Below are 13,096 nucleotides of genomic sequence, written 5' to 3' on the forward strand. Positions count from 1 at the left end.
GGGGCATTAGCCCTCAAATATATCAAGTTCTGATGCAAGAAAGTTATTTCGCAACAACGGGTTTTCAATAGGAAAAGTTGTAAGAACCAAATGGTCAAAACGAACCATGCTCATGTAGTTGGCCCGAACCCAGACGCGAAACATAAACACATGTATAGTGACTTGCAAAGAAAGTTCTCCTCTTTGCCAACATCTTATATCCAAGAAAAATTTCTCTATTTGGAGATTTATTATGCGAACAGAATTAAGATAAACTCGACCACTAAGCCTACGGGCTACTTTTATTTCGAGTTCGAGCAAGCGCTCACTCAACCATTACGCCTACGGGCTACATTACCTCGAGTTCGAATCATTCACTCGACTACTAAGCCTACGGGCTACTTTTATTTCGAGTTCGAGCAAGCACTCACTCGACCATTATGCCTACGAGCTACATTGCTTCGAGTTCAAATCATTCACTCGACTACTAAGCCACTCACTCGACTATTAAACCTACAGGCTACTTTGACTATTACGCCTACGGGCCACATTATTTCGAGTTTGAATCATTCACTCGACTACTAAGCCTACGGGCTACTTTTATTTCGAGTTCGAATCATTCACTCGACTACTAAGCCTACGGGCTACTTTTATTTCGAATTCGAGCAAGCACTCACTCGACCATTACGCCTACGGGCTACATTACTTCGAGTTCGAATCATTCACTCGACTACTAAGCCTACGGGCTACTTTTATTTCGAGTTCGAGCAAGCACTCACTCGACCATTACACCTATGGGCTATATTTCTTGGAGCTCGAATCATTGACTCAACTAATAAGCCTAAGGGCTACATCACTTCAAGTTTGAGTAAGCGCTCTCTCAGACCATTATGCCTACAGGCTACATTACTTCGAGTTCGAATCATTCACTCGAACATTACGCCTACGGGCTATATTTCTTCGAGCTCAAATCATTGACTCAACTAATAAGCCTAAGGGCTACATCACTTCAAATTTGAATAAGCACTCGCTCGATTATAGAGGCTACGAAGTCCAAATTTGATTAAGTTGTTTAAATCCTTGTGAAAACATTCATAAGGCGTGAATAAAGTCTTCACAAAACATAAGCAAGTCAGCAAAATTGTCTATATACAAAAATTGTCTGCATGATTGATTACAACGTAAAAATTAAGGGCTAAACTTCCTGGTCATCCTCAGGAGTGGTCTCTTCTCTATCGGGCTCCCCCCCGTTCTCGGATCCGCTCTTACTCCCAACATCATCATCATTGTCATCATCATCGTCATCGAAAACCAGAGCTTCAGCATCGGCTTCGAGTTCTTTGGCCCTTTTTATCTCTTCAGCGAGATCGAAACCACGAGCATGGATCTACTCGAGGGTTTCCCTCCGAGATCGGCACCTAGCAAGTTCAGCGACACAATGTGCTCGAGTATCGGCGGTCTCGGCTGCCTCTCTTGCTTGGACCTGGGCGGCTTCAGCATCGACCTGATAGACGGCCAAGAGTGCATCTGCATCGGCCTTCGCCTTTTCGGCATCGGATTCGGCCTTGGCAAGTACAGAGGCCAACCGAGCCTCGAGCTCCTCTATTCTTCTTGCTTGAACCAGGCCTTTTTCCTTCATTCTCTGAAGTTGGGTTTCGGCCGATAATAACTGGGCTCGAGCAGTTTCTTTCTCTGCAGCAAAGCGGTCCATACCTTCTTTCCACTGCAAAGACTCCGCTTTTATCACGTCGACTTCCTCACGAAGCTTCCCGATCATCTTAATTTTTTGCTGCAACTGTGAGACCAAAAAATTAGCCATCGTTCCGGTATCAAGCCCATAGGCTTGTAAAAGTATCATTACCCGCTCAGACAAATCGGTCTGATCTCGATAAGCCTTGGCCAACTCAGCTCGGAGGTCTTTTATTTCCTCTTCTCTCTGCCCTAAGAGAAGTGTTAGGGAGTTATTCTCATCAGTAACCCATTGTAGGTCGGCCTCGTACCGACGCAGCTCGTTTTGGGACCGAGAACATGCTTCTCGATGAACTGTCGCTGCCTACAAAGAAACAAGAAACGAAGTTAACGAAAAGGTAAACATAAAGGTAGTACCGACAAAATAATTTTAAGGCTTACCTGATTCAAAGCCTGCCACACCCCGTGAAAAAGATCTGATTCGTCACCAGTACCGGCAACGTCCTCGATACCGGTAAACAGGTCACGAAAGGGATCCTCTTCATCATGAGGCCTGTCTAGATCGAGGGGCCCCAGAGCTTGGGCTTCCCGAATCACCCCTGCGGAAAAAGCGGGAAAGGTGGGCGAATCTTCGATTGCTGCTGCCCCAAATGAATCACTTGGAGCATTTTCTTCGGTTCGAAGGGATTTAAGGGCCCTTTCAGACATATCCCCTATCCGTTGGCTCCGATGAGATGCGTCTTCAATCTCCGATAATTTAGGGATTCCACCCGAATCTTTCTCCGGTATATCCTCAGTTCGAGGCGGAGCCTCATGAAGCATCATCGATCCAGCTGCCGATGGGGCATCGGTGGTTCTCTTCGTTCGGGCCGCCAGCGTGGACCCATCGTTTTCTTCTTATTCTTCATCTTCTTCATCTTAGATGCAGAACTGATTCCACGGTCAAAGAAATGGCATTTTTGACCGGCTTACGAGCCGTCCTCTTCTTCGATTTTGGATCTTCGGGAACAGAGGCTCTTTTCCTTTTATTTCCCTCCATCGGCTTTGGGACAGAGGCCAAAGTTTCTTCCTCGTTGGACAAGGGCCTCAAAACCGTATCTTTGCCCAAACCTGCATTTGGAAAATTTTATTAAAATATTTGGAAACCACCCCGTTCGAATTATCAAAGAGTACGAGAAAGGGGCTTACCATGATTTTTGGCCTCCCACCGACCCTTTGACAAATCGCGCCATGAGCGCTCGGTGTATGTGGAGGTCAAAACAAGAGCTCGTACCCAGTTCTTGAGATCGGGAACTGCTCCGGGCATCCAGGGAACCGCTACATCACAAAAAGAAGAGTGTCGATGAGAAAGGGAATGAAAGAACAAAATAGAAGTAACAGCAGGATCGCACTTACGTTTCATATTCCACTCCTCGGGAAAGGGCATCTTTTCGGTCGGAATCAGGTCCGAAGTTCTCACTCGAACGAACCTGCCCATCCAGCCCCGATCCCTGTCCTCGTCAATGCTCGAGAACAGAGCCCTGGTAGCCCGACGCTGAAGTTTAATTAACCCTCCTCGAAAAAGTCGATGACGGTACAATCAGATAAAATGGTCGAGGGTGAACGACATCCCCTCGATTTTGCTCACAAAGTATCGGATCAGGATAACGATCCGCCAAAAAGAAGGATGGACCTGGCCTAGGGTTATTTGGTATTGATGACAGAAGTCAATAATAACGGAATCGAGGGGACCTAACGTGAAAGGGTAAGTATACACATTCAAAAACCCTTTCATGTAAGAAGTGATGTCTTCGTCAGAAGTAGGAATTATTATTTCTTTTTTATCCCAATTGCAATCTTTCTTTAGCTGTTTGAGGTGCTTCTCGGTTATCGAACATATGTACCTCGATACTGGCTCACATCGGCCAGGGACCGATGAACCTTTATCGACCTTAAAACCAGAAGTAAGAACACACGCCCCGGGAACGCACTCCTCATGCCGTGGTTTTGCCGGTGTTTCATCGGCGGCACACTGTGAAGATGAAGCTTTCTCTTTCTGAGGAATGATTTGTGATGTTTTTGCCATTTTCAAATTCAAAGGTGAGGGATAGAAGAAAGTGACGAAGATTTGGTAGAATTGAAGAGGGGCTTCTGCAAAGAGAAATCATAGATTTGCGGATAAGTCAGAGAATACGAAAAGGGACTTGGGAAATTTGGAAGATTGAAGATGTAAAAGTGGTAAATGATAAAAGGAAGGGTTATTTATAGGTTTAAGCGATGGCGGTTCAGTTTCAGCGGTGGCCGACCACCGTTTGACATGTATTAAATGCCTCGAAAGACTAAACCGACGGAACAGCTATCACATGCGTCATGATCGAGCCCGATGGAAACGTCAGGTTATAATCCGATCGAGCCGTTGAAAAATCATATCGTTTCTCACCGCATTCTTCCTGAGAAACGAAGGGACTATCTGTATACGGTCGAAATAGATTTCGGCCTTCGCACGTCCGATCGAGTTCGAATGAGAATCGATCGAAGTGCGACTTCGAGATGGATTCCGAAGATGGAACAAGCAAGCTTCGAACCCAAGGAGTCGATCAATGTCGAGTTCGATATTGTTATCGAGCTCGAATCCAAATCGAACTATGACGCAGAGTAAAGCTATCAAGCTCATGATCCAGAGACCAACCAACATTGACCCCGAATCAATTCAAGGGTCCGAGTCAGAATCGAGCTTAAGTCAAAGATCGAGAGCTCGAGTTAGAATCGGACTCAAGCCGAGATCAAGAGCCCGAGTCAGATCGGACTCACAGACAAAAGCCGTTGCAATCCTACTAAGATGAGAGAATCTTGGCAGGAATTGTGGAAAAGTTGGTTTATCATGGATCTCCCACTGAGTATTTTTTAATTATATTTAAAGTAAGATCCCTCTACTATAAAGAGGAGTTTTTATCATTTCTGGCAGCAGAGTTTTTGGAGTTCACATTGTAATTGAAGCACCATATTCTCTTATATTCGAGAGTTATTCTTTTAAGCCTCATAAACTGATTCATCTTGCTTAATCCCAAAAAATCGCTTTCGTTACAACTGTGTTTATTTTGTCTTCTCTGCGATCCATATTTGATATTTCCTTTTATCCTTATAGTTTGTATTGAACTATATCTAATATCCTTAGAACTACGAATAAATTCAAACTCTATCCGTTTTTCGGGTAAACACCAACATGTATTTGGTGGACGGAAAGGAATAATAGATGTTTTGAGGACCAAAATAGTTCCACACAAAGAATTAAGATGAGTTATTTTTTGTCTTTTTAATTCTGAGAACTATATATATAGATGATGCAGAATATAATCACTTGTAGATTCCTTGTAAGATGCAAAGCTATATTCATTAAACAATTCGGAAAAACAGAAGGTAAAGCTTACACGACATCTATGTTGTGCGGAGAAATCTAGCCAAATAATGCGAACAAGGCTAACATCTGTCAATGGGCCATTTAACTCTTCCTTTTGGAAGGAAGGCGATAATGGCTGAGGTTTGACATCAGAATATCTTTTAGAAACATCAAGCTTGTAGAATTGCTTTGCATTTTCTGCAAAAATATCTTTAACAGCTGCAACAGCTTCTGCAATTGAAACATCACTGTCCACCCACACATCCCATACAACATCGAATACCACTTCACGTGCCTTCTTTGCACCTACACACACAATTAATCAACTCCAGATAATACTCCGAAGGTAAAATGGAATAACTCAGTTAGCTAACGTGTCATTCAAGATGGATATTTATTGTTTGGCAGTAGTTTCCTTTTCATCTAGTGAAACCACTAGCTTGATTATCGGGGAAAATCGCCACTATTTTCACCCTTTGAAGCAAGATTCTCATTTTGTTTAATTATTCAATAAATTGACTGAAAAAATAATAACCGAAAAGGCCCAAAAAGACCTATGACTTATTGAATTTGGTACGTACAAAAATGCTCTGCACCGAAAATGCACCCGCCGTTTTCTCCTCTTTGCCCAAAAAATGCCTTAAAAATAAATGGACCATTTAAAACAAAACGGAAAAGGGCCCTCCCTAATCTATTGGATTTGGTTTAAAATTCCTCTATTAACCTCGTATGAAATTAAATGACTCACCCATTTCTAAAGATCTAATCCACCAATAAGACCCAAATTCGAATTAAATAACAAAAACACACATCCGATCTCTTTTTTCTTTTCCAATGAGTTCTATCTTCTTCTTGGAAAATTAAAAATTCAAAAAAGTTATGTTTCTTTTGGCTATTTAATATTCGGATAGGGCCAAAACTGCCGTCGGTCTACTGGATTTGGTACCAAAATGCCCTTTGTTACCTATTCGACCAAAACTGTCCCCACTATTTTTTGGGCTAAAAATGCCTTAAAACTAATGGATCTTTTGAAACAAAACGGAAAAAGACCAAAAAATTATCCCTGATCTATCGCATTTGGTTTTAAAATGCCTACCATTAACCACATGTCAAATAAAATGGCTCTATCTATCTCTAAAGATCCAACCCACCCATAGACCTAAACACAAATTTAATAATAAAATGTTACACCTGATCTCTTTTTTCTTTTCCAATGAATTTTATCTTTACATTGAACAATCATAAGTTCAAAAAAGTTAGTTTCTTGGTTTTTTAATATTTGACACTTGTTAGTTGAGAATTTCTCTTCTTCCATTCTTTAATTGTAAAAGAAAAAGAATCAATATACCAATCTTTATAAAAAGAAAGAGTGGTATTATTTATAACTTGTGAGGTTTCTTTATTTACTTTTTTTAAAAAGAAAATATTATATATTATTTGTAGTGTTGCTCTTATTTTCTATAGATGACTGGGGCGTGTATTGTGTGAATTTTTGTAGTTATTGTTATTACTTTATTTTTATATTATGTACTGATTTTAACTGGGTAATACAAACAATCTAGGAATATTGTACTGATTGGTTGTGTTTTTTTCGTGCAGAATACATATTAACTTTCACATTGATTATTTATGCACTTGTGGTATAGTTTGGAAATTTTCAGCCTTAGACTTTCATGAATTTCTCAATTCTTAACATTATGATTTGGCTTTTGGGGTACACAATTGAATTTGAATTCTCTTTGTTTTGGATTAAAATTGTATGTTAAGTTTGCGATTTAGAATCCAGGTGAGTCAGTCGTAAATTTCAGCATCTATCGCACATTATAACCCTAATTTGAACAAAACATAATACAAGAAGAAGATATAAAACTCATTGAAAAAAAAAAGAAAGAAAGAGATCAGGTGCGGAAATTTATTATTAAATTCGAGTTTAGATTTTATGGGGGTGCGGATCTTTAGAGATTGATGTAACAACAATAACTCAGTATAATCCTACTAGTGGGGTCTGGGGAGGGTAGTGTATACGCAGAACTTACCCCTACCCTGGGGGTAGAGAGGCTGTTTCCGATAGACATTCGGCTCCCTCCCTCCAAAAATTCTTCACCTTGCTCTTGGGGTGACTCGAACTCATAACCTCTTGGTTGGAAGTGGAGTGTTCACCACTGGAATTGATGGATTATTTAATTTGATATGGAGTTAGCAGAGGGAATTTTTAATCAAATCTTATAGATTAGAGGTAGTTTTGGTTCTTTTCGATTTTATCAAATAGGTTAATGGACGGCTTGTACTAAATCTAATAGATCAGGGGAAGTTTTGCCCTTTCTCATTTAATATTTGACACCTGATGGTTGGAATTCTTCTTCTTTAATTCTTGAATTGCCAAAAAGAATTTTTTTAGATATCGATCTTTTTTGCTTAAAAAATATATTTTGTCTTGTGGAATTTTATCATTTGCTTCTTTTTTTTAACTTATTTATTATTTTTAGTATTTTTTTTATTCTTCGTAGATAGGTGGGGGTGTGCATTGTGTGAGTTTCCTGTAGTTATATAATTACTCCATTTTTTTGTATTTTATACAGATTTTAAACTGGATACAACAAATGTTAAACGTGTCGTACTTTTTGGTTGTGTTTTTTTCTATGCAAAGTACATATTAGCTTTTACCGTTGATTATCTACGCACTTGTGGTGCAGTTTGAAAATTCTAATCCTTAAACTTAGGTAAATTTTTAGTTCTTAGCATCAAGATTTGATTTCTGGAGTACAGTTGAAATTGAGTTCTCTAATTTTGGATTAAAATTGTTAGCTATTTCGATTATCCCGGGTGAGTCAGTTTAGTCAATTTCAGTGATTTTGAAGTTCATTGGACATTATAACCCTAATTTTCATAAAAAGAAGATATAAGAAGAAGATGAAACTAGTGAAGTTTCGCTATTAAATTCGGGCTGAATTTTATAGGTGTGTTAGATATTTAGAGATGAGTGAATCATTTAATTTGATATTGGGTTAATGGAAAGCATTTTAAAACCAAATCCAATAAATTAGAAGCAGTTTTGGTCGTTTTTTGTCTTATTGGAATTTTTTGGGCTAAAAGAAAACGTGGGTACATTTTTGGTCAAATAGTTTAACGTAGGACTTTTTGTGTCTAATCCAATAGATCAGAGGCTGATTTAGCCCTTCTCCGAAATAATAATACAAATTCAGAGTTCAAAGGCATAAAACAATCAAATTGGGTAGGATAGAGAAGCACATGTAGACAGAATAAGCAAAGGAAAGAAATATTGGGTAATCAACACTAGATAAAGATACGAATACAGTACTCCAACTAGACTTTGTTGAACATGTTGTGTGACAAGGACATGATAAGTGTTTGTATTTCTTAGCTAGCCATATGAAAAGGTACTATTTAAGATTATGTGAAGCAGCAATTTTTAGTTATTATCTTTGGAAAAGCAATATGTACCAAGAATAGTTTCAATTTCAGGCCATACCTAAATAAAAGCTTTCAGCAAATGCGATGCCACCAGTGCTGATCATTACCTGTTGATATTTAAACATTACACGGGAGATGTTCATTATTTAAATGGTGTAACAAGGCTATGAAAGAGTAGTCAATCTAAGAATATGGAAATGCACAGGTTGAAGTGAAAGGATGGGTTATTAAGGACATCCTTAGATAATTTGACCAAGACCATGTGATATTTTTGCCGAATATATAGATAGTCACTTAAATTGTTAAAAAATTTTATTTAGACAACTTATCTAAGTGACCTTCACCAATACTGCAAAATCCCAAATGCATGAGGTTCAAATTCTGAGTTATGTAGCAATGAGCAAATTAAAACTTGATACATCAACGAAGTAAAAGAAGAAAAAACTTCATGTTGGCTTCGTTTTCTTCATTCTCCATTCACCAATTGAACTTTTTATTTTTCTCTTTTCAGATCAAACTATATATTGGTGTTGCTGATGGTGTTGGGAGCTAGGCCAAAATGGGTATTGATTTGGGAAAAGGAACTTATCACCAGAGAAGCCTATCTGTGTACCACAGAAATTCTACAATTGAGACTTCTGATCAAACTCTGACTATATTTACTGCCACTTTCCCATCAATCTGTTCTTATCCTTTAACATCCAGAAACCCATTTGCTTCTGTTTCTTCTTATATTTAATTCTTCCTTTATAGCTAAGTACAGTGGTTCGAATTATAAGTATGAGGAACTCTTTTCTGCTTCTTTTGCGCATGATTTTCTTGGTTTTGTTCTTCAAAGCGATTTTTACAACACAACAGATCTAGAAGCCACTTTAGACAAGCAAAATACTCATTTGCTCCTCTTGATCATTTTTACAAAACAACAGAGAAGTCTTGTTCAATGTTAGTCGTGTGTTCAATAGGTCAGACTCTTGGAAAAGATGTCTAAAGGAATTTTTTTTGACAAAGTTAAGCGTATGTCAACATATTAATTCAGCCATATTTTCATGTATCATTAAGTAGACAAATGACCTTATTCATAGGAGCAAGCTCTAGAATTTCTTTAACCGAGGATACCATCCCATGGAAGCTAAATTTAGGAATAGTCAACCCAAAATCAAGATAGACCTGTAAAACCAGATATTTACCATGTTAGGGACACTAAAAAATATACGATAATCTTCGAACTCTCCAATGAGGCATGCAGGTAACACCAGATTATACCCAAGTAAATTAAGGTTGTGTCCGCTACATGCACGTTACGTAATAAGTTTAGATAGAGAAGATCTTACTTGAGGGTACACTGAAGACAGATATGAAGCTTCCTTTAAGAAAGGGAATGATGCGTGCAAAAGCACTAATCGATTCTTAGTGAATCTCTTATCCTCAAGAAGATTGCGAAGATTCAGGGGATTGGCTGGCCTCAGATCCAAGTCCTTGTCCCCAAAACTGTAATTGGAAAAACTATTTTATCATTCACTATCTTGAATAAGAAAAATAACATGTAGTAACAGGAACCTCAAAGAGTATTCACTTTCTCAAATAGAGGAAGCTAGAAAGAAAATTAGGTCAAACTATCTACTCCAAAACAATTTTTTTTTTTTTACCCTGTGTCAATCTGCATTGGCAAGTCATAATTTTGAGCCACCTCCAAAGCATTCATGAAGATATAATCAACGAAGCTCTTATTTGAGACTCGAACAGGCTTCCCAGCTGGAAATGCAGAAACTATCAGAATTACATCTCAATCATGGTGGATTACAACCTCAAATATTGCAAGGCTCACCACATAAAATGTCATTCAGGCCCTCCTCTGCCTCCTTAACAGTGACTTCTATATTAATAGCAAGGCCACTACGATATGCGACAATACTTTTAAAGGCAACAATATTTTTAGCTTCTGTATGCAACAATCAGGAAAACCTTTTGGAAACTTAATTCTTCATGCATAAAAAGAAACATATTCTATGTTTTATATTATTGACTAATATTCTAAAGGATATGACTTCAACTCCTTAGTGAAAATCTCCATGAATGATCCCAGTGTCCACGATGTTCCCTTTGAACCCTGCAATAGAAAAGGAGAAGAGAAAGATATTAACAAATCTAACAAAGGAGAAGGAGATAACAAAGGAAGAATATTTTGGAGATATTCATGCCAAAAGAATGAGCTTAATTTCACCCCCTAATGCATGAAATCAATAGTTAGAAAAACCACTGTTGAATGATCCAATTACTCCAACCCCCCCCCCCCCAAAAAAAGCATTAGACGTAAAAGAGCCTTCATTATTTGTCTTTGTAAAACAATAGGACGATGAATTGTGGTAGCAGCAACTGTTTTACATGGATATGATATCATATCCTAGCTCTTTATGCATGCGGCCTACAAATTCGCGAAGCGCGTGCGGAACGGATACTGAGAAAAAGAAGTGTAGAGGAGAAGCAAAAGTTGTTTTCATCTCCAAAGAATAGTGTGCTTCCACTTTTCATCTTTTTGAGTGCCTATTTGATGCAAGATCAAGAAGGCCAAGAATCTAAGAAATCTTAGAATCCATCAAGATTATGATTTCTTTTCCTTAAACATTAAGATTTCTTATTTATTATTTCATAGTAATTTGATTCTTGTTTTAGTAGGATTATATATTTATATTTGTAGTTCTAGTCAATTAGGATTATTAGTTGGTATCCTATTCCTATTAGAATTTTTTTTCCTATTTTAGTTAGGATAGGTTTTTCTTAACCTTGTTCTTATTCTAGTAATTAGGATTAGTTTTCCTTAACCTCATAAATTTTATTCATTGTAAGGTATATTTAAAGGGCTCAATATGCTGAAGGTTATTTTCATCTTACATTCTCCTCATGTGAGTTTGAAGAACGCTTTCGCTAGTTTCGCTAATGGGGTGCTTTTGTTTTGCTCCCTTCTTTGTATTTGAGAGATACGAAACCTTGAAAGTGCATCAATTTGGTATCAGGACTGTAAAGACTCTACCGATCTTTTGGTGTATTTAAGCCCCTATTTCCTCATCTGATGCTCCATGTATGTGTATTTGTTGTTTAGTGACTTGTGGGGATAGTTGGTTTGGGTTCGGGAGTTTTGGAGTGAATTGAAACACTCAGTTTCAAGTTGGAAGCTTAAGTTATAAGAGTTGACCGAGATTTAACTTTTGTATAAACGGCCCCGGAATGGTATTTTGAAGCTTCAATAGGTTTGTATGGTAATTTTGGACTTAGGCATACGTCAAAATTTGGATTTGGAGGTTCTTAGGATGATTTGGCTCTTTTTGCCAAAAGTTGACAATTTGAAGGTTCAAAAATTTCATAAGTTTGACCATGGGTTGAATTTGTGGCTATCGGGTCGGACTGTTGTTCTGGGACTTAGAATAGGTCTATTTTGTCATTTAAAACTTGTGTGCAAAGTTTGGTCACATGAGTTGGTTTGGTAGGAATCAGACGCTTGATTGTGAATATTGAAGTTCTTGAGCTTCAAAGCTTGCATGATGCATTTTGGTGTTAGATTCGTGGTTTTGTATGTTATTTTGATGTTCTGAGCTTGCGAGCGAGTTCGTGTGAGATTTATGTACTTGTGTGAATGTTTAGTATTGGTCCCAAGGAGCTCCGGTGTGTTTTAAATTCATTTCGGAGTAGTTTGGTGGAGCTTTAGATTGTTGGTGCTGCAACCTCACATTTGTGAAGGTATGCTCGTATTTGCGATGGGTTGTAATTGCGGACACCCAATTACAATGACTACCAAAGGTAACCTCGCATTTGCGAGGTAGATAGTCGTATTTACAACGTTGGTAGGCAACATGGGGATTTCACAATTGTGAAGTATAGGATCGCATTTGCGATCCCAATGTCGCATTTGCGGAGGTCGCATTTGCGAACCTCTGGGCGCAAATGCGACATCTGCAGTTAGTTAATAACTGGTATTTTGGGACTTAGACCATTTTATCATATTTTTTAACTCTAGACTGGGTGAGGGGCGATTTTTGAAGAGAATTTTCATACAACACCATTGGATAAACGATTTTCACTCGATTTTGATATTTTATCTTGATTTCTTATGGACTTTTACACCAAAATCATGGAATTTGAAAGGAACTTTTTACTATAGTTTGAAAAATAAAAATTTAGGATTTGAGAGTCGATTTGGACTCGATTTTGAAAACTAATCACATATTTAGACTCGTGGGATTATGGGTAGTCAGGATATTCCCTTATACTCGTATTTTGACTGTGTAGGCCCGTGATTGAATTTTGTTGACTTTTCAAAAATTGTGTAAATATTGAGATTTTATTATTTGGAATTGATTCCTTTAGCTTTGTTTGATGTTATCGAGTCATTTTTGGCTAGATATGATCCAGGAGGAGGTGGTTTTTTAAAGGAAAGGCATTTTTGGAGTATTGAATTGGCTTGTTTGATGTAAGTATCTTGCCTAACATTGTGTAGGGGAAACACTCCTTAGAATTTGGCCTTAATTGTTATTCGTGTTATGTAAAATAATAACGTGTACATGAGGTGACGAGCGTATGCACAGGGTACTATGTGTGGCTTATAACCGAATTAGACCTTAGGCTATT

General features: G+C 38.1%; 1 protein-coding gene across 1 annotated transcript in view; it reads right to left on the reverse strand.

Annotated features, from left to right (window-relative positions):
* The window catches only part of LOC107786396 (protein fluG), an 84,778-nt gene that overhangs the window by 44,971 nt on the left and 26,711 nt on the right, over positions 1–13,096 (reverse strand). The window contains exons 3-9 of the mRNA XM_075221677.1: positions 10,519–10,583; positions 10,302–10,417; positions 10,123–10,228; positions 9,808–9,964; positions 9,548–9,643; positions 8,535–8,583; positions 5,076–5,350 (exon numbers count right to left, since the gene is read on the reverse strand). Coding sequence (XP_075077778.1) covers positions 5,076–5,350; positions 8,535–8,583; positions 9,548–9,643; positions 9,808–9,964; positions 10,123–10,228; positions 10,302–10,417; positions 10,519–10,583 — 864 coding nt within the window. The remainder of the gene's footprint in view (positions 1–5,075; positions 5,351–8,534; positions 8,584–9,547; positions 9,644–9,807; positions 9,965–10,122; positions 10,229–10,301; positions 10,418–10,518; positions 10,584–13,096) is intronic.

The sequence above is a fragment of the Nicotiana tabacum genome, chromosome 9, assembly GCF_000715075.1.
Source record: "Nicotiana tabacum cultivar K326 chromosome 9, ASM71507v2, whole genome shotgun sequence".
Classification (NCBI taxonomy): Eukaryota; Viridiplantae; Streptophyta; class Magnoliopsida; order Solanales; family Solanaceae; genus Nicotiana; species Nicotiana tabacum.